Source organism: Chanos chanos, chromosome 11, assembly GCF_902362185.1.
Source record: "Chanos chanos chromosome 11, fChaCha1.1, whole genome shotgun sequence".
NCBI classification, from domain to species: Eukaryota; Metazoa; Chordata; class Actinopteri; order Gonorynchiformes; family Chanidae; genus Chanos; species Chanos chanos.
The window spans coordinates 23198558-23225667 of NC_044505.1; the positions used below are offsets into that span (position 1 = coordinate 23198558).

Below are 27110 nucleotides of genomic sequence, written 5' to 3' on the forward strand. Positions count from 1 at the left end.
GGCGTTTCTAGTGTTAATGTGAACACGATATTGGACATTTCAAAAGAAGTAGACAGGCAGGAACGAAAATCGGACACATGTAAATAAATAAATGAATGAATAAATAAATAAATAATCGGAAATGGTCGTTATGTCCCGCGGTGTAAATGTAGCTACATGTTTATGTGGTAATGAAGTCACAAGGGAAGTCATCAGATATCTGAAACATTTGCTTTGAATTAAATGACGATGACAAAACACGACATACGTTGTTCTGTTTAATTAGCTGAGCTTGTGTATTGGAGTAGGAAGGTTATTGTAATGGAATCGGAAGTTTTCTTATTAGCACGATCAAAGCAGTCCATGTCGAATGTAGCTTAATGCTGGTGAATGTCACACATTCCCTTTGTCCATTTTTATTTTGGGTTTCATCGACTCCTCCCAAAAAAAACACCTGTCTTTATCGTAATTACTGAAAGAAAACTATTGAGGTTGTAGGCATTTTCTATTTTTGCGTATGTGTGTGTGTGTGTAGCGGACTCAAACACTAGGCCAACGGTTGTGTTGGTGCCACATATTTAATGATTTAATAAAGGCCTGAAAATACACGCAGATATATTTTATAAACTTGGTGAATGGCTGCACAAGTGCTTAGCATAGAGCTAACACGGAGAATCTCATCATAGTAAAGAATTCGCTACTTCTGTTAACATTCAATACATGTTTTGTTTCTAATTAGCTTTAAACAGACACCATTCATCAAGCAAAATAACAGGTCTTTTGCACAGTTATTATCCAACAGGTGAAAGAAAAAGACACATATTCACTCACGTTCTCATTCACCACAATGAAATGTACACTCACACGAGCCATTTTCATTCATTTCACATTTGCGCTAGCCGCCAGCCCGAGAATTACTGTACTAATCAATACGGTACCGTCTAGAAAACATTTAACGTTTAACACGGTAAACACAAACAAGGACTACCACACCATCACGGTAAATTAGTTCACTCAGACATCACCAGCTCACCTGAAAATACACACAGATATATTTTATAAACTTGGTGAATGGCTGCACAAGTGCTTAGCATAGAGCTAACACGGAGAATTTTAGCATAGTAATGAATTCGCTCGATACCCCGTGACAAGCAACACGTGGGGCACTGACTAGTGCGCCACTGCCACCTACTGGGCGCCAATGAACTTGCTGGTAATAAACAACAAAGAATTGTACGGAATATTTATATGGGCTGTCGACTCCAAACTCGTCTGCTGAATTTAAAGAAAGAACGGATTACATAATGTCTCACTGTGCTACATGTGTTTTTAAAATGTTCGTGTGGAAGACGCTGTGATGGTGTGCGCGTGCATGTTTACCTGACAGCTTAAAAACAAGTGTTAAAGAAGTTGTTATGTATTTGTTATTAATGTGCAATGCAACTTGAATTTATGGAAGACTGTAGCCAAGCGATTAAAAAAGCAGGGAAATGAATTGATTTTGATGAAAAAAAAATCAATAAAGAAATCGTTCTTATTTGTTTGTTTATTCATCAAGTGGTTATTCTTCCGCTAAAAAACATACTAAAACTATATGGAATTAAAGGTGATTGTGACGTGACGTTAACATTCTATTCTAGAGTTCGTAATAAAGCTGTAGGCGATGAATAGTGCATAGCTTTCAAGATCGAAGCAAAACGTTTCATAGAAGCAGAGCGACTTCAATCGACGGACACGGTGCCATTCATTTACTGAGAAATAGGTAAGGTGTGTTTGACGGTTTTTACTCAACACGCTGTGAAATCTATCTATCTATCTATCTATCTATCTATCTATCTATTTATATTGTCCTATCGTAGATGCCAAAATCGCAGCTTATAATGAGCTCAGGAATTATTAGCGACGTTTCCCATGATGAGGACATGAAAAAAACACAGGTGAGGTCGACAGTTCTTGGTGACTTACAAAGCAGAATCAAAAGTATTTTAGACTTGCTAAGAATCAGTACAAAAGGCTGAAGTTTTCTATTGATCTCGCCAAGGTGCTAGCGTCCCCAGTGGCCGTTACTGCAGCCAGAATCAATTCAAAGGGGCTGAAAGACATGCGCACTTTCGCCGACCTTTTCAAACCAGCAGCCGACGGCCAGAGACCTGAAATTAGTTATGACACCATGGAGATATGCAAACTGACTCACATGCACACACACACCCCAAACCAGGTTTAACATGTTTATATTCATATATAATCTGTTTGTTAAAATTGCACAAGTAAATGTAGTCATTCTAATACAGTTGAATTGACCCAGCTTATCACAGTTTACTGCACAGCTGGACAAGAGCCTGAGTGTTTTTCTCTCCTCTCATTCTCTCAGTTCACCAACTTTGGCACACAGCAGGTGCCCACGGACATTCCCGGTGAATGTGTGACTGAAAAAATGGAAGGGAAAAAGACAGTCCTGAAGGAATGTGTCACAGGCTATGGAGTGCACCAAAAAACACAGGTGAGGTCGCCCATGTGCAGTGACCAGCGGCAAACAACAGTGTGTAAGACTTGTAGATGAGAAGATGAGGTTATAAGTTGAATTTTTTGGGACTTTGCAGAAGCTTCTCCATAAGGTGAACATTATCCTGGACAAAGTGACGGCCAGCAAATTTGAAGAGTTAATGGTTCGTCTGATGGCCCTTTCGGTGAACACTGAGGAGAAGCTGCAAATGCTGGTGGCTGTCATCCATGAGAAGGCCATGGAGGAGACAGCCATATGTAATGTATTTGCAAAAATGTGTCACTCCCTGGCTAAGGTATGTTTTGTAATAGGAGATAGACTTGTAATGTGAACTTGCTCCAAGTCCTGCATGTATAAATATGTATACACAATCACACAAACAGGCGTACTACAACCTCTATAGGAGTCTACAATTGCATATAACTGCTTTGTTTGAAAATTGGATACAAATATTGAATCATTCTGATTCATGTGACAAAACTGACTCAAAGTGACATAACCTTCTTCTGCCATTTGTTTTGAATGTGTATGAAGAGTTTCAGAGTTGAAAGTGTTTAGCAGTTTTGTGGTTACATATGGGTTCAGGAGTGTACATGTATGTGTAATTGATGTGTTTTTCCTAAGCATTCACCTCTTTGTGTATCTCTGTGTTCAGCATAACTGGCTGTCGCCCAGGTGGGACCATGAACCCAACGGCATTCAGGCCGAGTCGTTCAGATCCGTGCCTTCGCCAGCACGTCTGGAACAAGACTCTCTGAAGCAAAAAGCAAACATATTTGTCTCCACCATACACTTGTTCTCCGTCCTGCATATTCCTGTCTCTCATTCTGTCTTTGTGTATTGCAGCTTGAAGTACCTGTGGCCTACCAGCCCGGGAGGTCGGTGACTTTCCACGGACTCCTCCTGAGACGATGCAAGGTGGAGTTCGAAAGGGACGAGGTCCACGACCCGGTCGTGATGAAGAAGAAGAGGCAGCTGGACTTGGCAACAACGGTACCCGTCCTTAAGAACGCTAAGACGTAGAGCTCAGTCCTTGTTAAAAGTCCAAGACTTAATGGGGGACTTCAGTGATATGACTTTTTGAGACTTTGTGGATGGTGTTGAGCCATTTGGAATGATGGTAAGTGTTTGTGACACCCTGCTCCTCTTTCTCTCCCTCATCCTGACTCAGGCGCACGAGCAGGAGCAGCTTGAGAAGGACCTCGCAAAAGCTAAAGAGAGAGCTCTCTGCCGCTCCACCGGAAACATCAGGTTCATCAGCGAACTGTTTAAGATGAACATGATTTCTGAGAGCGTGGTGCTTGGATGCGTGGTGAAGCTGCTGCGGAGCCTTAGTAAAGAGAGTGCAGTGTGTCTCTCCACTTTGTTAACGGCTGTTGGCAAAGACCTAGACACCCCAAAAATGAAGGTAAGTGACCTTTGAGTTATGACTAGTACAGAGGCATGAGGGGGATGGTAAATATTAGGTATTTGGCATCTCTCTTCGTTCATTATCCAGAAAAGATGGTGCAGAAGTTGTGGTAAGCACCTTTAAGAATTTTTCCTTTGAGTTCATTTCTGACACATTATCTGCCCTAAATCTCTTAAAGTCAAAGTCATTCTAACCATAAGATGTAAATTGCTTGGTGTAATGTGCTGATTGCAGAAACATTATTCCTTATGGTATCTTTGTCTAAACGGATTTGGTAATAATGGCATTGCCTGGTTAAGTCATTTTCAATATATGAGATGATATGAAAATGGAGAACCAACCACGACCTTGTGTGACCTCTGTTGAACCTCAATGGACAGCCCCAGATGGACTACTGTTTCCACGTCATTTCAAAAATTCCGAATGACGTGAAGGTGCCATTGGAGACACGCATCATGCTACGTCACGTGATGGAACTCAGACTGGTGAGTGCGTGTATGGGGGTGTTAGTTGCAATTGTAGCATGTGTTCTACAGTTTGTATAGAAAGTGTATTTGTTCTGGATTTAGGAGTACATTTAGGTTTAAGAATATAGATTGAGATGCTTATGTCAGCTGCCTTGCCTTGTACTTGAATCCCTCCGTTTTTGTGTGTCCAGCATAATTGGAATTTGCCCAGAGAGGAGGACACCCACTGCTCTGTTCAGGCCCTGGAACCTGAACCCGCTCCAACTGCTGTGGAAACCACTTCTCCCAGCAAGGAAAACTGTGCCCCACCAGCTCCATCTGCTAAACTCCTACAGACTGCAGCCAGTGACTCTTCTGAGTTGAATGAGGCTTCAGAAAAGTTGTTGAGTGGTGCAGGGGACTCCCAGGTCAATTCCAAGGGACCTGAGGAGAGTCACAACTTGGCTGAGCTACCTAAGGAGAAATTAGGGAGACAGTTAGCTGAGGTGAGATATAAAACTTCAGAAATGGACAAAAAGACAGACCTGCTCTCTTTGTCTTTGCCTGTCACACAGGCGCATATTGCTAATAAATGCCAAAGTGTAAGTAGACCCTGTACATCTTGTAACTACTTTATATTTAGACAAGGATATTTTATTGTTGTAGAGCAGTTGATAGCATTAGTTCAGCTTGTTGTAGTCTGGTAACTTTTTAAGATAATGAGATCAGTGCCAGCTCAGGCCTTTCCATCACCTGTTGACTTGGTTGTTGTGATTGGACAGCAGCTTGAGTGTCATGTTTTTCTCCTCTCTCGCTCTCTCAGTCTAGCGAATTTACTCTGCAGCACAAACAACCGCTCAGTATCATCGCCGAGAAATCTTCGGGTGAAAAGATACGGCTGAAAGAGGCAGAGAATGCCTGGAAGCCAGCCAGGAAGAGGCAGCCTGGCAATATGGATCCAGAGATCCAGGAGACACAGGTGAGGTCGCTAATGCACAGTGACCAGTGACTAACAGCTGTGTCTGTAAGAGTGTGTCAGACTTACAGCTGAACAGGCAAAGTTCCAATCTGAATTTTGTTTGTTTCTTTATGGCCGTTCAGGAAGTCCTCCGCAAGGTCCGCGGCATCCTAAACAAAGTGGTGCCGGAGAAATTGGACAAGCTGGTGGAGCAAATGGCCCACCTCCCCATCAACAGCGAGGAGAGGCTGCAGAGTGTGGTGGACATGGTCTTCAGCAGGGCTGTGGAAGAACCTGGGTTCACTGCGCTCTATGCCAGCATGTGCCGCTGCTTGGCTAAAGTAAAGTGTTCTTGTATAAGAAGTACATTTGTAGTTTTTACTAAATTGGGGCTTAAATACGTCTCCTTGCCCCATAGACATTTTTGAGTTATAGCAGTGGTCCATTTTGTCTTATTGCCGTTGTTCCTTATCATTTGTAGAGAGGAAACATTCCTGTAGACTGTGCTTGGACTCTGTCCTGCATATTCCCCATCTCATTTTTTTGTCTTTTTCGTACTGCAGATGGAAGTGCCCATGTCAGATAGGCCCTACAGCACTGTGACCTTCCGTAGACTCCTGCTACGGCGCTGTAAGGCAGAGTTTGAGAAGGTTGAGATGCACACCTTCTTATCTGATAAGGTACACAAGCAGTTAGAGTCATCAGCATCGGTAGCCATCACACACAGTGAGAAAACATACACCTTAGTCCTCATTAAAAATGCCTAGATGTGTCAGGAAACGTCCCATCAGCGCTGAATTCCATGTCTTTTTGCTCGATCACCTATTCTGCATGCTGTATTTGCAGACTGAGGTATTTGAACTTTTGGAATATTTTGTGAAGCTTTCTGACATATTGCTCTTCTCTCTCTCTCTCTCGATCTCTCTCATGCAGGCTACAGGGGAGCAGACAAAACAGGGGCTGGCAGAAGCTAAAGAGAAAGCTTGTCGCAGCTCCATTGGGAATGTGAGATTCCTTGGTGAGCTCTTCAAAGTGAAGATGGTTGCCAAGCTGACTATTTTGGAATGTGTGGAGAGGCTTGTGGAGAGGTTCAGTGAACTGAGCCTGCAGTGCCTCTCCACGCTCCTGACCACGGTCGGCCAGGAGCCTAACGATGGCAAAATGCAGGTAAATCACTTTTAGGTTATCGCTGTGACTGATGAGTGAGAGGCGCAAATTAGGTATATTTGGCATCTCATTCAGTCCAGTATAAATCAGCACTGACCAGTTTCTCTCTCTCTCTCTCTCTCTCTCTCTCTGATATCTGTCTTCTGTCCACAAATAGCCTCAGATGGACTTATATGTAATGTCCATTGAAAAAGCTGTAAAAGAAGGCATGCCATCAGCACATGTACTCCACCTGCTGCAGGATATGATGGAGCTCAGAGAGGTGGGTATGTGTGTTAAGTCACAGAAGAAGAACTAAAGTCTATTTTAATACATGTTAATGTTTCCCTTCACGACTAAAAATAACAAAGTAAAAAAAAGTGTAAGTTCCTGTCATTATATTCTGTCAATATTAAGAGTCATTTCAAATGCAGGCAAGCAGGTTGATGTTTGACTTCCAGTGACATGAATCCCTTTCTTTGTGTTTGCGTTCAGTGAAACAGAGTGTCACACAGGCCAGTTCTGGGTTCAAAGACCATCAAAGTCCATGAGGGGGCACAGTGGCAGCAGTAGGATCAGTCAGGGATGGCTCATCAGAAAGGAGTCTTTTTCTCACTTTTGTTTTTTTCTTTTTTGTCAGTAAGCAAGCCAACAAGACCTGACAATAAAATACCATATTAAAAAAAAAGTTTTACAAGGATTTAATTAAGGAAGAAATAAATTAACTGTGCAACAGGTCACCTCACATGCGGTATACTCTCTCCCTCACTCACTCATTATGTAAGCAGCTTATCCTCAGTGGGGTGTGCTGGAGTCTTTCCCAGCACTCATAGGGCAAAAGGCAGGAAAACACCCTGGACAGGTCGGCAGTCCATCACAGGGCAGACACACACACACACACAAACACGCTCACACACACACATTCATACCTGGGGGCAATTTAGTGTCTCCAATTCGCCTAACTTGCATGTCTTTGGACTGTGGGAAGACACCGGAGCTCCCGGAGGAAACCCACGCAGACACGGGGAGAACATGCAAACTCCATGCAATATACTTTTACAGTAAATTCATAGAACACATATACAGGTGTCATGGAATTGAAAAGAATGGAGGCCTGATCAGCTGTAGCACTGTGATTTTCGGCCCATCACTATGGTATGGGCAGCATTATCAGGGAAATAAAGAATGTCAACAGTCACTCCTCTGACAACATGACAGTTGACAAATTGACTCTGTATAACAAGTGACCAGCTGAATTTAGAGCCCCTGAATGTCAAATCTTTGGTTTTTTAGATGACAAGGACAATATCTCCAAGCCTATCTAAAATGACTTCGACTCTGAGTAAAACGAAGTCTTCATCCTGACAATTCGCTAACTTAGCTCACTCGCCGTCTCTGAGAATGCATGCGCCATTGTTACCTCTATTAGGCTTTCGGGCACTGTCGCGGTCACGTGTCTTCCACTATTAAGGTCCGTGTCTTCGGTAACGCCCATTTCTCCTTAACATATATTAAGTTAGCAAGTGTGCTGATAAATGAATTTATACACGATGTTGTACATGTGTTGTAAGTTCTGAGCCAGTTCCTGTGAACCAGGCAGTGAAAACTTTCCAGACTAACTGGACTGATGGTGAACTGGACCTGTCTGACTGAAGAGTTACAGAGTCACTCAGCAGAAGGCAATGCAATATTCTTCTCTTTGTCATTCATGTTCGGTTTTATACAGTGATATAAATTAATCATACAAATCAAGAGGGTTCATTTGAAATTTCAGTACACACTGCTGTTTATGACTGAATGTGACTATATGTTTGGTCTCTATACACACTCCTGTATATGACTGAATGTGATTGTGTGTGACTATTATTGACTCTTTGTGTGTGTGTGTGTGTGTGTATGTGTGTGTGTGTGTGTGTGTGGTGTGAGGTCAGCAGGTGAGTAGTCACCGGCTGTTCTTCATCATGATTCTTGATGATGATTTTTTGACAGAATTTTACTACCAGTGCAGTTTATACTTACTGATGACAAGCACAAAGCACAAAGCCCAAAGTAAATCATAAATCCTAAGCCTTTGGATTGGGGAGGACATTTTAATCATGGGTCAAATTACTGACCTGAAAGCTGAAGGTGCTGAAGTTTGGGGGTGGAATTAATTAATGACCCAGCAATAGTCCAAAGGGGCATTGGATAGAGGTGAAGGTTGAAGGTGCTGAGAGAAGTAACAGATGTTAAGCAAACGACTCACTAGAGGGGTAAAGAGAGGACCAGGGTGTGACACTGACGTAGTTCCATGACTCTACTAATCCTCTTAAATGAGTGAAGTAGACAGCTGAAGAGATTCAGAATAGGATTAAGTTTACAAGAACAGACTGCAACATTATTTCCCTCACGTCTCTTAAAATGAATGTCTGGTCTGTTAGTCTGTGTCTTAAAATGAATGACTGATCTATTGGTTTGTCTTTTAAAATGAATGACTGGTCTGTTGGTTTGTGTCTCTCTTTCTGTCATGTGCCCACTAGCAGAAATGTCCTCATTGAGAAAAAGTCAGACAATAAACTGCTCTGAAGGTGCCTGGCATGAGACAGTCTTCTTACCCCCCCCCTCGCTCATGTTTTTGGCTCCAGTCCAAAATTAATCTATTGGTTCAAATTTTTTTAAGAAAAGATAGGATGAAATAGCGTCACCTTACGTTCCAGGCTGTGTAGCCCACATCCTGTTTAGTTCAAATGAAAAAACCCAAATCATTCTAAACAGGTTTGTTTCTGCATTTGTGTCGGAGTTGTTCCCGTCAGTCTGCGGATTTATGACCTCAGCTGTATATAACCTCATCTGGTCTAGCTGTATGGCTGATTCTCCTCCATGCTTATAAACACAGTAGCAACTTCAGTAACGTTAAGAGCTGGGAGCTGTCCAGGGTCCCACCTCCTGACAGTTAGCCACTGTCCATGGTGCTAACACTCCTCCTCAACAGGCCTCTGTTGGAATTTTGGAATGTTGATACATTCCGCAAAGTCTGTGGTTCCACCAAGACTGTTATAAGTCACAAATCAAAGTTATAAATCCTCAAAAAGAGATGAAAAAACAGGGCAAATGAAGAGTGGTTCTCCTGACATCTGGACCAATCGAACCACAGTTACATCAATCAGAATCCTGCCATTCAAGCACATCATACTTTAAGTCCTCCCAAACCTGCCATACAACCACCTCACACTGTAAGTCCTCCCAAACCTGCCATTCAACCACATCACACTGCTAGTCCTCACAAACCTGCCATCAAAGCACATCACACTGTTGGTCTCCGGAGCTTGGTACAGTCTCTAGGAGGCTGGAAATGGCTCCTCCCAAACCTGCCATTCAAACCTGCCATTCCTGCCACAGGGCCAGAGAGCTTAGTCCACGGCCAAAGCCAAAGATCCTATTGGTAGACGGCTCATCCTGGGAGCATGAGCCTTCAGTGCTGAACGTGTGAACAGAAGAGGGCCGTGATCTGTTCACTCAAACGGTACAAGAGGAAGCACTTAATGAAGCCCAAATCAAAACCCCAAAACACACTCAAGCTTAACACAACACAAAGCCAAGGGATGTAGCCAGGCGAGATTAAAAACACTCGGCTGGTTCGAAGGTTTACGGATACATCAACCTGAGCAAATGCTACACAGAGAGAGGGGGAAAGAAAGAGTGAGAGGTGAGCGAGAGAGAGAGGGAGCGAGAGAGAAAGAAAGAATGGAATCTCAATCCCAGATGAGCAGAATGAACAGTGGTCAGAACCTAAGATTTAATATTGAAGTTTGGTCATAAAAACAAGAGCTGACAGTTATTCACATTCGCTCACATGCTTCAAATCTACATTTATTATCAGCAGACATAAATGCATCATGTGAAATAGTTCTACTTTTTGCTTTTGTGCTCAACTGATTTCTAGGTACTGTTTTTTTTAACTGACCTAAGTCTATCACTAACAGTTTAATCAAAGCACAATTATTAACTCATGAACAATAAACTTGGTATTTAGTAGTAACAGTGACAAAATGAATCCTCTGTCATTCTAATGTAACCTGAAGAACAATGACATGACATGTGTACGCATCTCTTCATACTGAACAGGTAACACACTGGTCCAAAATGCCACTGAACAGGTAACACACTGGTCCAAAATCCCACTGACCAGGTAACACACTGGTCCAAACTCCCACTGACCAGGTAATACACTGGTCCAAAATCGCACTGAACAGCTAACACACTGGTCCAAAATCCCACTGAACAGGTAACACACTGGTCCATAATCCCACTGAACAGGTAACACACTGGTCCAAAATCACAACACCTCAAACGGTCCTCAGTGTACACCTGTGCCTGTTCAGGTCAGCTGATTGGCTGAAGCTCTTCCCACACTGGGAGCACTGGTAAAGTTTTTCCCCTGTGTGAATGCACTGGTGTGTTCTAAGGCCTGATGAATTCCTGAAGCTCTTTCCACACTGGGAGCACTGGTATGGCCTCTCCCCTGTGTGAATGCGCTGGTGTGTTCTAAGACATGATGAATCACTGAAGTTCTTCCCACACTGGGAGCACTGGTATGGCCTCTCCCCTGTGTGAATGCGCTGGTGTCTTATAAGACTTGATGACTGACTGAAGCTCTTCCCACACTGGGAGCAGTGGTATGGCCTCTCCCCTGTGTGAATGCGCTGGTGTTCTCTAAGACCTGATGGATTACTGAAGCTCTTCCCACACTGGGAGCAGTGGTATGGGCTCTCCCCTGTGTGAATGCGCTGGTGTGTTCTAAGACATGATGAATCACTGAAGTTCTTCCCACACTGGGAGCAGTGGTATGGCCTCTCCCCTGTGTGAATGCGCTGGTGTCTTATAAGACTTGATGACTGACTGAAGCTCTTCCCACACTGGGAGCAGTGGTATGGCCTCTCCCCTGTGTGAATGCGCTGGTGTTCTCTAAGACCTGATGGATTACTGAAGCTCTTCCCACACTGGGAGCAGTGGTATGGGCTCTCCCCTGTGTGAATGCGCTGGTGTCTTATAAGATTTGATGACTGACTGAAGCTCTGCCCACACTGGGAGCAGTGGTATGGCTTTTCCCCTGTGTGAATGCGCTGGTGTGTTATAAGACTTGATGATTCACTGAAGGTCTTCCCACACTGGGAGCAGTGGTATGGCCTCTCCCCTGTGTGAATGTGCTGGTGTCTTATAAGATTTGATGATTGACTGAAGCTCTGCCCACACTGGGAGCAGTGGTATGGCCTCTCCCCTGTGTGAATGTGCTGGTGTCTTATAAGATTTGATTATTCACTGAAGCTCTTCCCACACTGGGAGCAGTGGTATGGCTTTTCCCCTGTGTGAATGCGCTGGTGTCTTCTAAAACTTCTAGACCAACTGAAGCTCTTCCCACACTGGGAGCAGTGGTATGACTTCTCCCCTGTGTGAATGCGCTGGTGTCTTCTGATACACAGCTGGCTTCTGAGGCTCTTCCTGCGTGAAGAGTGTGTTGTGTTCTTCCCTGTCACTCTCTGTTTAGGTGTTAGGGCTCTTCTGACAGGGGAGCTCTTCCCAAACGAAGAGCGCCTTCTTTTCGTGTTGACAGCGGATTGTGCTGAAATGAATGTAATATCAGAGGATAACTGTTCTGGGCTCAGTGGAACTTCTGATTTAATCTCTCTGGTCTTTAGTAAACTCAGGGACTCTTCAGGATGCCATGTCTTAATGAGGTTTTGTGAGGAAATGTGGCCTAAACAAAGAGAGGGACACGTCTACAACAGGACCAGAAAACCATATCACAGCCTGGACGAAAATCTATAAACAACATTAAAAGACCAAACTGACATTAACCTCAGCATCAATTTAAAGTACAACTAAACCATTCTCAACGGGAGGGGGGGTGTCATCTGTTACCTTTCTCAGGGGAAAATGTCTTGTCCCAGTGGCAGTCCGCTGGGTCGTCCTGGTCCTTGGTATATTCTTCTCCACACCAGACCAGCAGCTCCTCTCCAGCAGCGATGGGTCTACAGCTGCGGAACAGAACCCCCCCTTTGTACTGAAGAGCCACCAGATTCTGCTCTTCATCATTACGGGCACAGTTCACATACCTTAGAGAGAAAGAGAGAGAGAGTGATGAGGGAAAAGGTCAAGAGTGAGACATGAGGCAGATAAAGAGGTTTACATTGCACAAGAGAAAACCAAGTTAAGGCAGAAAATGAGAAGAAGAATGTATGGATAAGTGAAGTCATGGATAAGTGAAGGATCAATTTAAAGTCACGTCTCTAAATGGAGTTTTTGTGTTTTTGTGACTCTGATGTAAGGGAATGCTCACTGCCCCTTATTAAACAAAACTCTTTTAACACTCATTAGACACATATGTAAATAACACATGACTGAACCAAATTTTACAATGAACAAGTGCCAGGAAAGACTAACACAGTTGGAATGTTCTAATAGAGGAGGAATCCCAGCAGTAACACTAGCTGGTTGGGGTGTTGTCACGAGATCGGGTGGGTTTGTGTCCTGTGAGGGTCAAACAGACAAGTGTACACTCCCCACCATCTCACTCAGCGCTCTGTTCAGCATTGATGAGTGAATCCAGGGAACAGCACAGGTCTCTACCGCTGTTACGTTCCCATGGAGACGCCTGGGAGCTGGCAGGTGCCATAAAGTGGTAGTGGATGTGACATGTATCTGAGGATACAGGCAGTATTCCTCACCCTACAAAGCATTGTGTGAGTGTGTGTGTGTGTGTCTGTGCATGTGTTTTGTTATATGAAACCTCATTGAAAAGATTCATGTATGGGTGCACAGCCTGCTCTTAAAATATATGCATCAAATATGAAAACCCATGTGATCAGAGGATCTCCATGCTGATTGGTGTTTGTATAAATTCTGGTCTCATCTGGTCTGTGAGAACAGTGAATGTGAGGGGGTGTCACTCAGTGAGCGGTAAAGAGAAAACAGACCAGTATCTGGAAGGATGTAAGTTTGATTCCTGAGAATGTCTGAACACCAAAATACTGGACAGCAAGGTTTCCTCAGAGATATAGTTACCTCTGATACAAAACACAGTTAAGTTTTACCACTGAACGTATGAATGTACACCGCCTGTACATTTAACATAAATATGTGAAAAATAAGGAACAGGAGTGATCTGTGCTCACTATCTCACCTCATCCAGTTGGAAAAATTCTCTCTCTTCACATCAACACGATCTTCACACTGCTGACGTTTGAAGAGCTAAGGAAAAGAGGTTTTTCCTTCATAAATGTTGATTTGTTAAGTATACAGTCTTTCACTGCACATTTTATGACCAATTCCAGGTTTATGTCAGAGGTCTGATAGAGCGTGAAGTTCTCTGAATTGAGATGAGCGTAAAATAATTTGTTGAAGCTCCTACCAGCGGCTGATGACACAGAACATCGGTAAATGCAATGAAATAGGAATTTGGCTTCACTGCACAGAGCCCCAGTGAATGCCAACTGAAAACCTTCTTATATCATTAATTAATAGGTTCACTCACCACCCAGGAGTATCCACTGTCCTTGGTGTCTTCTCCGTCAGACATCTGGTCTTCATAGGGGCCAAAGTGTGTCCCTCTGGGTATAGTGTCACCCTGGTTAAACACGCCCAGCTCTGCGTTTGGGATGCTTGACATCCTGACCTCTAGTCCTGAGGGAAGGGTGCGTCTGGCTCTTTCCGTGACCCCTATGGGCACGGGGGTGTCGGGGATGAACGTGGAGGGGCCATGCACCTCACATTTACCAATGAAGAAAGACCGGCAATCCTCACAGTCTGGGGAAATAAGGAGAAAAATATAAATAACAACAATAGACTTCAGTCAGACTAAAAGACACTCTAAATAACAACAACAACAACAGACTTCAGTCAGACTAAAAGACACTCTAAATAACACTAACCCTACTAACCCTAACCCTAACAGGGCAGTCCTCACAGTCTGATAAGACCCAATACTATCTGGGTATGGGACCATCAGTATAGAGACACAGTTCAGCATTCACACTGACATTTAACTCTATCGTGCCCGTTTTTACTTTTCATTTTCAGCGGCTGATGACGGAAAACATTTTGAATTTTCCTGAGAGTGCTTAAAAACCAAATATCTACCAAACATGCATCAGTCAAAAACATTATGATGTTGTAGAAACTGGGGAGTGTTTGACTTCTGCTTTTAACCACTGCACCCTTTACATGCAGAAAGACAAAGAGTCCCAGAGATCTTGTCCTACACAGACAGTCTTTGTCTATGGGTTTCTCCTCCTCAGTGTATTTGATGCTAGGTCTGTTGGACGAGTCTCTTCCTTGGGTGTAACCGTTTGACTGTGAGATCTCCTCTTTCACCACGCCTGTCTTCAGCAGCTCTACAACACAAACACACAAACTGTACACACTCACGCCAACCTACCAACCTACACAAGCACAGAGAGGACCAGAATACAGAAGGAGGACACTCAGTGAAACAGGTGAGTGTTTCCTACCTGTGTCATGTGATTCAGGAAGAACTCCACACGACTGCCCCACAGATGTGGATGACATGTCCGTTTCATCAGTGGCCATCTTGTCACTTGTCTCCTGACTAATTACACGCATCCTGATTATTATAATTATTAGAATCGCAAAGAACCGTGTGAGTAAATGCATACACCCTCATTAAGATAATCATCAAATTAATCAAGAGTATACACACTCTCATGCAAAACTGCTCTTTATTTACACGCATTTCCTATCAGGATAAGACAGATACATGATACAACAGAACAGAGGTAGAGGAAAATGAGGTTAAGACAAAGTACTCCTCTAAGATAAGATTAGTTTGAACCAAGACATTAAATGCCGGGCTAAATGTTACATCATGTATAAATTAATTTATCAGCACACTTGCTAACTTATGGGAAGTCATCCATGCCAAAATTAAAATGAAAATGAAAACCGTAAAATGAAAGTTCCAACCCCGCTTTGACATTTCTTTTTCAATACCTGTACGCACATATCCTGCCAAATATATGTTACTGAGAAATGGGCGTTACCGAACACACGGACCTTAAGAGTGGAAAACACGTGACCGCGAAAGTGCCCGAAAGCCTAATAGAAGTAACAAAGGCGGATGCATTCTCAGAGACAGCGAGTGAGCTAAGTTAGCGAATTGTCAGGATGAAGACTTCGTTTTACTTAGAAAATGAAAAGGCAATGTGGGAAACGAAAACGCAATGCTGCTTTGCATTTTCATTTTGGCAGATACAGCGCGTTCATGTCGAAAATTAAATGCCAGGATATGTGCGCACAGGTTTTGAAAAAGAAATGTCAAACCGGGGTTTGAACTTTCATTTTACCGTTTTCATTTTCATTTGTATTTTGGCATGGATTACCTCCCATACTAACTATTTACTGGCTGATCAATGAGAGAACTTTTCGTGAGCAGCTTTTCTAAAAGAATTACTTTAAAGGATCTGGGTTTCAAAAGACTTCACTTAGAAGAACTAACGTAGAAAATGTAGCTTTTTACCTAAAGTTAACAATTCTCATCAGACTGGTCGCCTGATCTGAATTTAACAAAAAGACGCAAAGTCTCAACCGTTGAACTACGGAAGCCCGTTCCCGCCACATTACAAAATTCTTTTTGCTTTATTTTTCTCAATTCCGACTTTTTCTCAGAATCCCGACCTTATTTTTTGGAATTCCGAGTATATTTCTTGCAATTCCGAATTTTCCCTCATCTGACTTTATTTAAACAATCAGGCAGCGTCGAGTAAGCTAAAGTAAGTTAAGTAAGATATGTTAAACACTTAATGCAATGAGTAGCTTACCAGTAGCAAAACCTGGCCTTCGTGGTAGGCTCCGTCGTCCAAACACCCAGTACTTGGTAGTTTTGTCGAAATCGAAATTTTTTATACGAGAAATGGGAAGAACAGCCCGATAATTATCTTCCAAGTACCTTACCAGAGCAAACTTTTTTTCCTGTGAACAAAGGCTAATTGCAGGCGGTAACTGTAAAGCTGCCTTTTAACTGTAGAACGAAATTAGCGGGTTTTGGTTGCTTGCCTTCGTGGGACGTTACAGCTAGGATTTTTGAATACACCAATCAGATTACTCAAGAGGGACTATAAGCCACGCCCCCTTCCCAGGTCTCTCTTCAGTCAAGACGGAGGATAAGCTGATCGTGTAATCAGAATGCTTGCTCTGATGTAATATAATTGTTTCAGTAAGAAGTGATCATGTCCAAATAAACAGTGTGTGCACTTCCACTGCGTGAAAAGAGGTGTATCCGCACTGGAATACTCCTGTATATTCCCGGATACTCCGCAGCATAGAATACTCCTAAATATGTGCCAGGTTTGGGGGTCTGCCTATAGCCCATAGTTGCCATGGTGAATAATCCCTTGGGGGTGCTTGCAAGGGAACATTTGCACTTCACACCTCGGGCCACCAGGTATCCTGCAATCGGTCAAAAGTCTTACTTTGGATTGGTGGAGCAATGTCTTGCCCCGCCTCTAAAACCGTTCCCCATTGGTCTATTGTGCCCCCCCGGACATGATTTCATATGGTTTATATTATAAATATTATTGTTGTTGTTATTATTATTAATATTATTATTACTGGCGGCGTTGTTTTATGTTCATAGGTAGATTGTATAGATGGCTGACCATCTATTTGCCAGACTATGGTTTAAAGGTTAGAGAACTGGGCTTGTATGCAATCACTTAAACTTAACTTAAACAAAAATGAATTACACAAATTTTATTATAAATAAAGTATAATGTAGTATAATATAAATTATAAGGCATATTGAAAAATAGACATATTTATATATATATAGAGAGAGAATATAATACATTAGAAAGAATATACTATGAATGCTTTTCTTAGACATGTGCGCACATTATAGCAAACAGCTTTTTGACTTGAATATAGTGGCAAAATTTCGTTTTGTGTTCGTTAAAATTAAACCACTTCTTTCACGTGGGCACAAAAGGTAATTCTGACTCGCATCTGTATCCACTTGTAACTTTTATCATTCACCAGAGCCTTGAAGCATGCAACACACAACCAAGTCCCGGTGAATGTCGGCGTCGTTTATTTTCAGTTTCGTCAATCAAAGTCGTTGTAATTTTACAGAAGAGCGGTCAAAAAGCTGTTTGCTATAATGTGCGCACATGTCTAAGAAAAGCATTCACTTTGAAGCGGCGTCCAAACTTTCTTACCAACCTGATCCCACACATGCGCACCAGAGGATCCACAATCAACCAATCACAATCCACCGTTTGCACTAATCCCGACTCCACAATTTACAGGCAGCACAAAAAATGGCCTAATTCAAACAAAACAATATAAACAAATAACAATAACAATATATGGCTCTTACAATAGTATATAATATAAATGCTTTTTGGGAACATAAATGAAACACTAAATGTTGAGCATTGCCAAGAGCAACCCAGCTTCTGTGGTCTTCATTGCAAATCTATCCGCACCAACTCGTGCATGGTGATACACAACATAGTTTTGCTCTTTGTCCAGTCTATTCTGTAGCACCCCACACAGTGCAGACAACTCTGTGCTAGGGAGGACCCACGCTGGCCTTCCATCCAAGATGGCGTCGTCCTCTTCAGAAATGATATCTACTGATGCAGTTGTAGCACAGCGAGACATTATGTAATCCGTCTTTCTTTCAGTTCAGCAGATGAGTTTGGAGTCGACAGCCCATATGTATATGTACTCCGTACAGTTCTTTTTCTTTATTACCAGCAAGTTCACTGGCGCCCAGTAGGTGGCAGTGGCGCACTAGGTAGTGCCCCGCGTCTTGCTTGTCACGGGGTATCGAGCAAATTCACTACTATGCTGAGATTCTCCGTGTTAGCTCTAAGCACTTTTGCGGCCATTGACCGAGTTTATAAAATATATCCGTGTGTATTTTCAGGTGAGCTGGTGATGTTTGAGTGAACTAATTTACCGTGATGGTGTAGTAATCCTTGTTTGTGTTTACCGTGTTAAACGTTAAATGTTTTCTAGACGGTACCGTATTGATTAGTACAGTAATTCTCGGGCTGGCGGCTAGCGCAAATGTGAAATGAATGAAAATGGCTCGTGTGAGTGTACATTTCATTGTGGTGAATGAGAACGTGAGTGAATATGTGTGTTTTTCTTTCACCTGTTGGATAATAACTGTGCAAAAGACCTGTTATTTTGTTTGATGAATGGTGTCTGTTTACAGCTAGTGAGAAACAAAAACCTGTATTGAATGTTAACAGAAGTAACGAATTCATTACTATGCCGAGATTCTCCGTGTTAGCTCTATGCTAAGCACTTGTGCAGCCATTGATCGAGATTATAAAATATATCTGTGTGTATTTTCAGGCCTTTATTAAATCATTAAATATGTGGCACTAGCACAACCGTTGGCCTTGTGTTTGAGTCCGCTACACAGTCTTCCATGTGGCAGCCTCTTCCTCAGTTTCAAGAACACTGACTCTGGCCTTGTGGAGCTGCAAAACACGGTAAAAAGAGAAATTAGATCACTGAAAATAGCAAATGGAGGAAAAAGTAGAAGAACTACTTGGGAAATGATTAGGTTTTGACTTACTCTTCTCCTCCTTTGCCTCGTTCGAGCGGCGATCCTGCCCCCCTCTTTGTTCTCCAGATTCTCTTCTTGGTTCATCCTGTAACTCGTTCCAATAATCTCAGTAGGTCTTGCAGGATGCTGGAGAGAAAAAAAGTGGAGAAGAAAGGAAGATTAATTAAAAGTTCGTTTAGAATTCCAGGTGCTGTTATGAAATAATCGCCATGATATAGCCTACCAACAACAGGTTGTGTCACCTTGTCTGTGGATCATATCTGTGCGTGTTTTCAGCATTATGCATTCTCCGCACAGCTTCCTGTGGAAGCAAAATTAGTACTCGGCGACTCGGCGTTGGAATAATTGGATATTCCCGGCGCACTAGCCTCTCCACTCCGCGGTCCGTTCGAAAACTCAAGTGTTCTTTTTCAAGCCATGTTCAAAATGCACACTATCAACAGAATACGGAGTCCAACTTCTGTAATCCTTTTGTGACTTGCGTCTCCTAGATACAAGTAACCCCTTCCCCAAAGCACATTTCGCGCTGCAGTTGCATACAATGCTATTGGTTACTGTCAGTCTACGCCGTGCACGCACAGAAAACTGACTGGACAGGACTCAACCTTAGATTCTGAGTGGGTGTTTTGAAAACGGGGCGCAACAACAACAAAAACTCCTGTACCCCGTAAACTTTGAAAAAACTCCTTTACCCTTCGAGATGTGGACTTATTGATGTCATTATCACGAAATGACGAAACTAAATAAACAATTCACCGTTTTCCCGAGATATTGCATTAATTATGTCATTATCACGGGAAAACAAAGTTTCGTTATTTTGTGATAATGACTTAAATACTCGAGATCTCGAGTAAACACAGGAGAATAATGCGTTATGACGAGAAAACGGAGTCAAAATTTGAATGTGAACTGATGGCATCTCAGACCTTCCATAATAAAGGCTTAGCTGCTTGTCAGATTAAATGCTGTTGATTTAATGCTGGTTGTTTTAATCCATGTAAAGCCCTTTGAGACTGTAAACTGTGATATTGGGCTTTAAATAATCTTGATGTGTAACACCGAACTTGCAGAGTAGCATATTGTTGCATTTCTTACGGAACCTACAATTTACTAATCTGACCTCACGCTGACAACTTTAGGCCATCAGAATATGTGACCCCACTGTAACTTAGGAGAAAATGCCTGACACACCACCCAAACCATTTCAGGTGACTTCTTTTACCTCCCTTTGTATGACCAAAAAACTGTCATCACTCTGGTCAACAGCCTGACCTTGGCACGAGGGGTCACATATTCTGACAGCTGTCGTCAGAATATGTGACCCTATTATAATATGGGAGAAAATGTCTGACACACCACCCAAACCATTTCAGGTGACTCTGCCCTTCCCATGTATAACTAAAACAATTTTTCCACGAATGTAATATAAATGCACCATTTAGTACCACTGCATAGTGCAACAGACATGTTATGATATTAGTAAAAACAATGCATTCATTTACAATGAGGTGTTTTAATGGTTTGTTACAAAAGCTTTGTGATACAAATTATATAATGACATAAAAAATGATAATGCAAAAACTTTAACTTAACTTCACACTTCAACTTAACAATGATTTATGTGAGTGCACTTATTGTATCTTCCCAATAGTTAAATAGTTTTATTCATTCCACATTATCAGCCCAAGTGCCATTGCTCATAATTCTGGATTTGCTGTATCTAAAATAAAATGTAGGATGTGATAACTGAATCTGATGATTGTGAGAGTCAATTTATTTTTCATTAATACTAAAATATTTGCCTTTACTAATTTGCACAATGCAATGTGACAATGTCTAGTTAGCTAAATGTTAATTTACCCGTTGAACGGGTCACCTTAGCCATCATCGCAACCATTGCCCCCCCTGAGAGATTTGGCAGGAGTCGCCACTGCAATAGGTGCCAACCCAGTGGGCAAATTACAAACAGCACAGCGATAATGAAAATGAGAACACAACAAGTAGACAATATAAAGAATGACAAAACAGCAGGGGGCTCAGCTGGGTTTCACGATCAACAGCATGAAATCAACAGCATTTAATCTAACAAGCAGCTAAGCCTTTATTATGGATAACGCGTTATTCTTCTGTGTTTACTCGAGTTATTTAAGTCATTGTCACGAAATACCGAAATTTGTTTTCCCGTGATAATGACATAATTTACTCGATTTCTCGGGAAAACGGTGAATTGTTTATAGTTTCGTCATTTCATGATAATGACATCCAGTCGAGGAAACAAAGAAAAATAACACGTTATCACGAGAAATTAAATATAAATCCACAGCATCTCATGGCTTCCGTACTTCATGATGTGATAAACCAGCATTTGTAAACAAATAACTCCGCACTGTTTGTTTACAGTCTATGAGCTTACGCTGTTTGCGTAACGAACTTGTCTGTGCGAGCGATTTGAAGCTGCCCAGTAGCAACAGCGCTCACTAGGGTAACAGAATTCGATGGTCACAGACTTGGGTGTAACACCGGTCTACTAATAACCGGCTCATCTGTTCATTATCTCTCTCTGTATATCTGTAACTTCCTTATCGTGTTCCGTGTTTATGTTTTACTTAGTACCTGTGTACTGTATCTACCCGCCTGGAAGACATTAAACTTTTCTTTAATTACAACTGCTTTTGCGTCCTGCCTAGTAGGTCAAACCAGCACGGCGCTTCTAGTGAGACGTCACAGCGTTCAAATGACCGGCGCTCGGCGCTTCTAGTGTTAATGTGAACACGATATTGGACATTTCAAAAGAAGTAGACAGGCAGGAACGAAAATCGGACATATGTAAATAAATAAATGAATGAATGAATAAATAAATAAATAATCGGAAATGGTCGTTATGTCCCGCGGTGTAAATTTAGCTACATGTTTATGTGGTAATGAAGTCACAAGGGAAGTCATCAGATATCTGAAACATTTGCTTTGAATTAAATGACGATGACAAAACACGACATACGTTGTTCTGTTTAATTAGCTGAGCTTGTGTATTGCAGTAGGAAGGTTATTTTAATGGAATCGGAAGTTTTCTTATTAGCACGATCAAAGCAGTCCATGTCGAATGTAGCTTAATGCTACTGAATGTCACACATTCCCTTTGTACATTTTTATTTTGGGTTTCATCGACTCCTCCCAAAAAAAGCACCTGTCTTTATCGTAATTACTGAAAGTAAACTATTGAGGTTGTAGGCATTTTCTATTTTTGCGTATGTGTGTGTGTGTGTAGCGGACTCAAACACTAGGCCAACGGTTGTGTTGGTGCCACATATTTAATGATTTAATAAATGTCTGAAAATACACACAGATATATTTTATAAACTTGGTGAATGGCTGCACAAGTGCTTAGCATAGAGCTAACACGGAGAATCTCATAGTAAAGAATTCGCTACTTCTGTTAACATTCAATACATGTTTTGTTTCTAATTAGCTTTAAACAGACACCATTCATCAAGCAAAACAACAGGTCTTTTGCACAGTTATTATCCAACAGGTGAAAGAAAAACACACATATTCACTCACGTTCTCATTCACCACAATGAAATGTACACTCACACGAGCCATTTTCATTCATTTCACATTTGCGCTAGCCGCCAGCCCGAGAATTACTGTACTAATCAATACGGTACCGTCTAGAAAACATTTAACGTTTAACACGGTAAACACAAACAAGGACTACCACACCATCACGGTAAATTAGTTCACTCAGACATCACCAGCTCACCTGAAAATACACACAGATATATTTTATAAACTTGGTGAATGGCTGCACAAGTGCTTAGCATAGAGCTAACACGGAGAATCTCAGCATAGTAATGAATTCGCTCGATACCCCGTGACTAGCAACACACGGAGCACTACCTAGTGCGCCACTGCCACCTACTGGGCGCCAATGAACTTGCTGGTAATAAAGAACAAAGAATTGTACGGAATATTTATATGGGCTGTCGACTCCAAACTCGTCTGCTGAATTTAAAGAAAGAACGGATTACATAATGTCTCACTGTGCTACATGTGTTTTTAAAATGTTCGTGTGGAAGACGCTGTGATGGTGTGCGCGTGCATGTTTACCTGACAGCTTAAAAACAAAAGTGTTAAAGAAGTTGTTATGTATTTGTTATGAATGTGCAATGCAACTTGAATTTATGGAAGACTGTAGCCAAGCGATTAAAAAAGCAGGGAAATGAATTGATTTTGATAAAAAAATCAATAAAGAAATCGTTCTTATTTGTTTGTTTATTCATCAAGTGGTTATTCTTCCGCTAAAAAACATACTAAAACTATATGGAATTAAAGGTGATTGTGACGTGACGTTAAGATTCTATTCTAGAGTTCGTAATAAAGCTGTAGGCGATGAAAAGTGCATAGCTTTCAAGATCGAAGCAAAACGTTTCATAGAAGCAGAGCGACTTCAATCGACGGACACGGTGCCATTCATTTACTGAGAAATAGGTAAGGTGTGTTTGACGGTTTTTACTCAACACGCTGTGAAATCTGTCTATCTATCTATCTATCTATCTATCTATCTATTTATTTATATTGTCCTATCGTAGATGCCAAAATCGCAACTTATAATGAGCTCAGGAATTATTAGCGACGTTTCCCATGATGAGGACATGAAAAAAACACAGGTGAGGTCGACAGTTCTTGGTGACTTACAAAGCAGAATCAAAAGTATTTTAGACTTGCTAAGAATCAGTACAAAAGGCTGAAGTTTTCTATTGATCTCGCCAAGGTGCTAGCCTCCCCAGTGGCCGATGCTGCAGCCAGAATCAATTCAAAGGGGCTGAAAGACATGCGCACTTTCGCCGACCTTTTCAAACCAGCAGCAGACGGCCAGAGACCTGAAGTTAGTTATGACACCATGGAGATATGCAAACTCACTCACATGCACACACACACCCCAAACCAGGTTTAACATGTTTATATTCATATATAATCTGTTTGTTAAAACTGCACAAGTAAATGTAGTCATTCTAATACAGTTGAATTGACCCAGCTTATCACAGTTTACTGCACAGCTGGACAAGAGCCTGAGTGTTCTTCTCTCCTCTCATTCTCTCAGTTCACCAACTTTGGCACACAGCAGGTGCCCACGGTTGTTCCCGGTGAATGTGTGACTGAAAAAATGGAAGGGAAAAAGACAGTCCTGAAGGAATGTGTCACAGGCTATGGAGTGCACCAAAAAACACAGGTGAGGTCGCCCATGTGCAGTGACCAGCGGCAAACAACAGTGTGTAAGACTTGTAGATGAGGTTATAAGTTGAATTTTTTGGGACTTTGCAGAAGCTTCTCCATAAGGTGAACATTATCCTGGACAAAGTGACGGCCAGCAAATTTGAAGAGTTAATGGTTCGTCTGATGGCCCTTTCGGTGAACACTGAGGAGAAGCTGCAAATGCTGGTGGCTGTCATCCATGAGAAGGCCATGGAGGAGACAGCCATATGTAATGTATTTGCAAAAATGTGTCACTCCCTGGCTAAGGTATGTTTTGTAATAGGAGATAGACTGTAATGTGAACTTGCTCCAAGTCCTGCATGTATAAATATGTATACACAATCACACAAACAGGCGTACTACAACCTCTATAGGAGTCTACAATTGCATATAACTGCTTTGTTTGAAAATTGGATACAAATATTGAATCATTCTGATTCATGTGACAAAACTGACTCAAAGTGACATAACCTTCTTCTGCCATTTGTTTTGAATGTGTATGAAGAGTTTCAGAGTTGAAAGTGTTTAGCAGTTTTGTGGTTACATATGGGTTCAGGAGTGTACATGTATGTGTAATTGATGTGTTTTTCCTAAGCATTCACCTCTTTGTGTATCTCTGTGTTCAGCATAACTGGCTGTCGCCCAGGTGGGACCATGAACCCAACGGCATTCAGGCCGAGTCGTTCAGATCCGTGCCTTCGCCAGCACGTCTGGAACAAGACTCTCTGAAGCAAAAAGCAAACATATTTGTCTCCACCATACACTTGTTCTCCGTCCTGCATATTCCTGTCTCTCATTCTGTCTTTGTGAATTGCAGCTTGAAGTACCTGTGGCCTACCAGCCCGGGAGGTCAGTGACTTTCCACGGACTCCTCCTGAGACGATGCAAGGCGGAGTTCGAAAGGGACGAGGTCCACGACCCGGTCGTGATGAAGAAGAAGAGGCAGCTGGACTTGGCAACAACGGTACCCGTCCTTAAGAACGCTAAGACGTAGAGCTCAGTCCTTGTTAAAAGTCCAAGACTTAATGGGGGACTTCAGTGATATGACTTTTTGAGACTTTGTGGATGGTGTTGAGCCATTTGGAATGATGGTAAGTGTTTGTGACACCCTGCTCCTCTTTCTCTCCCTCATCCTGAATAAGGCGCACGAGCAGGAGCAGCTTGAGAAGGACCTCGCGAAAGCTAAAGAGAGAGCTCTCTGCCGCTCCACCGGAAACATCAGGTTCATCAGCGAACTGTTTAAGATGAACATGATTTCTGAGAGCGTGGTGCTTGGATGCGTGGTGAAGCTGCTGCGGAGCCTTAGTAAAGAGAGTGCAGTGTGTCTCTCCACTTTGTTAACGGCTGTTGGCAAAGACCTGGACACCCCAAAAATGAAGGTAAGTGACCTTTGAGTTATGACTAGTACAGAGGTGTGAGGGGGATGGTAAATATTAGGTATTTGGCATCTCTCTTCGTTCATTATCCAGAAAAGATGGTGCAGAAGTTGTGGTAAGCACCTTTAAGAATTTTTCCCCTGAGTTCATTTCTGACACATTATCTGCCCTAAATCTCTTAAAGTCAAAGCCATTCTAACCATAAGATGTAAATCGCTTGGTGTAATGTGCTGATTGCAGAAACATTATTCCTTATGGTATCTTTGTCTAAACGGATTTGGTAATAATGGCATTGCCTGGTTAAGTCATTTTTAATATATGAGATGATATGAAAATGGAGAACCAACCATGACCTTGTGTGACCTCTGTTGAACCTCAATGGACAGCCCCAGATGGACTACTGTTTCCACGTCATTTCAAAAATTCCGAATGACGTGAAGGTGCCATTGGAGACACGCATCATGCTACGTCACGTGATGGAACTCAGACTGGTGAGTGCGTGTATGGGGGTGTTAGTTGCAATTGTAGCATGTGTTCTACAGTTTGTATAGAAAGTCTATTTGTTCTGGATTTAGGAGTACATTTAGGTTTAAGAATATAGATTGAGATGCTTATGTCAGCTGCCTTGCCTTGTACTTGAATCCCTCTGTTTTTGTGTGTCCAGCATAATTGGATTTTGCCCAGAGAGGAGGACACCCACTGCTCTGTTCAGGCCCTGGAACCTGAACCCGCTCCAAGTGCTGTGGAAACCACTTCTCCCAGCAAGAAAAACTGTGCCCCACCAGCTCCATCTGCTAAACTCCTACAGACTGCAGCCAGTGACTCTTCTGAGTTGAATGAGGCTTCAGAAAAGTTGTTGAGTGGTGCAGGGGACTCCCAGGTCAATTCCAAGGGACCTGAGGAGAGTCGCAACTTGGCTGAGCTACCTAAGGAGAAATTAGGGAGACAGTTAGCTGAGGTGAGATATAAAACTTCAGAAATGGACAAAAAGACAGACCTGCTCTCTTTCTCTTTGTCTTTGCCTGTCACACAGGCGCATATTGCTAATAAATGCCAAAGTGTAAGTAGACCCTGTACATCTTGTAACTACTTTATATTTAGACAAGGATATTTTATTGTTGTAGAGCAGTTGATAGCATTAGTTCAGCTTGTTGTAGTCTGGTAACTTTTAAAGATAATGAGATCAGTGCCAGCTCAGGCCTTTCCATCACCTGTTGACTTGGTCGTTGTGATTGGACAGCAGCTTGAGTGTCATGTTTTTCTCCTCTCTCGCTCTCTCAGTCTAGCGAATTTACTCTGCAGCACAAACAACCGCTCAGTATCATCGCCGAGAAATCTTCGGGTGAAAAGATACGGCTGAAAGAGGCAGAGAATGCCTGGAAGCCAGCCAGGAAGAGGCAGCCTGGCAATATGGATCCAGAGATCCAGGAGACACAGGTGAGGTCGCTAATGCACAGTGAC

The 27110-nt window shown here is 42.3% G+C and overlaps 1 protein-coding gene across 1 annotated transcript in view; it reads right to left on the reverse strand.

Moving 5' to 3' along the window:
* Positions 1-27110, reverse strand: part of LOC115823852 (zinc finger protein 208-like) — a 111710-nt gene that overhangs the window by 12564 nt on the left and 72036 nt on the right. The window contains 1 exon segment of the mRNA XM_030787875.1: positions 10791-11888. Within this exon segment, the coding sequence (XP_030643735.1) occupies positions 10791-11888 (1098 nt within the window).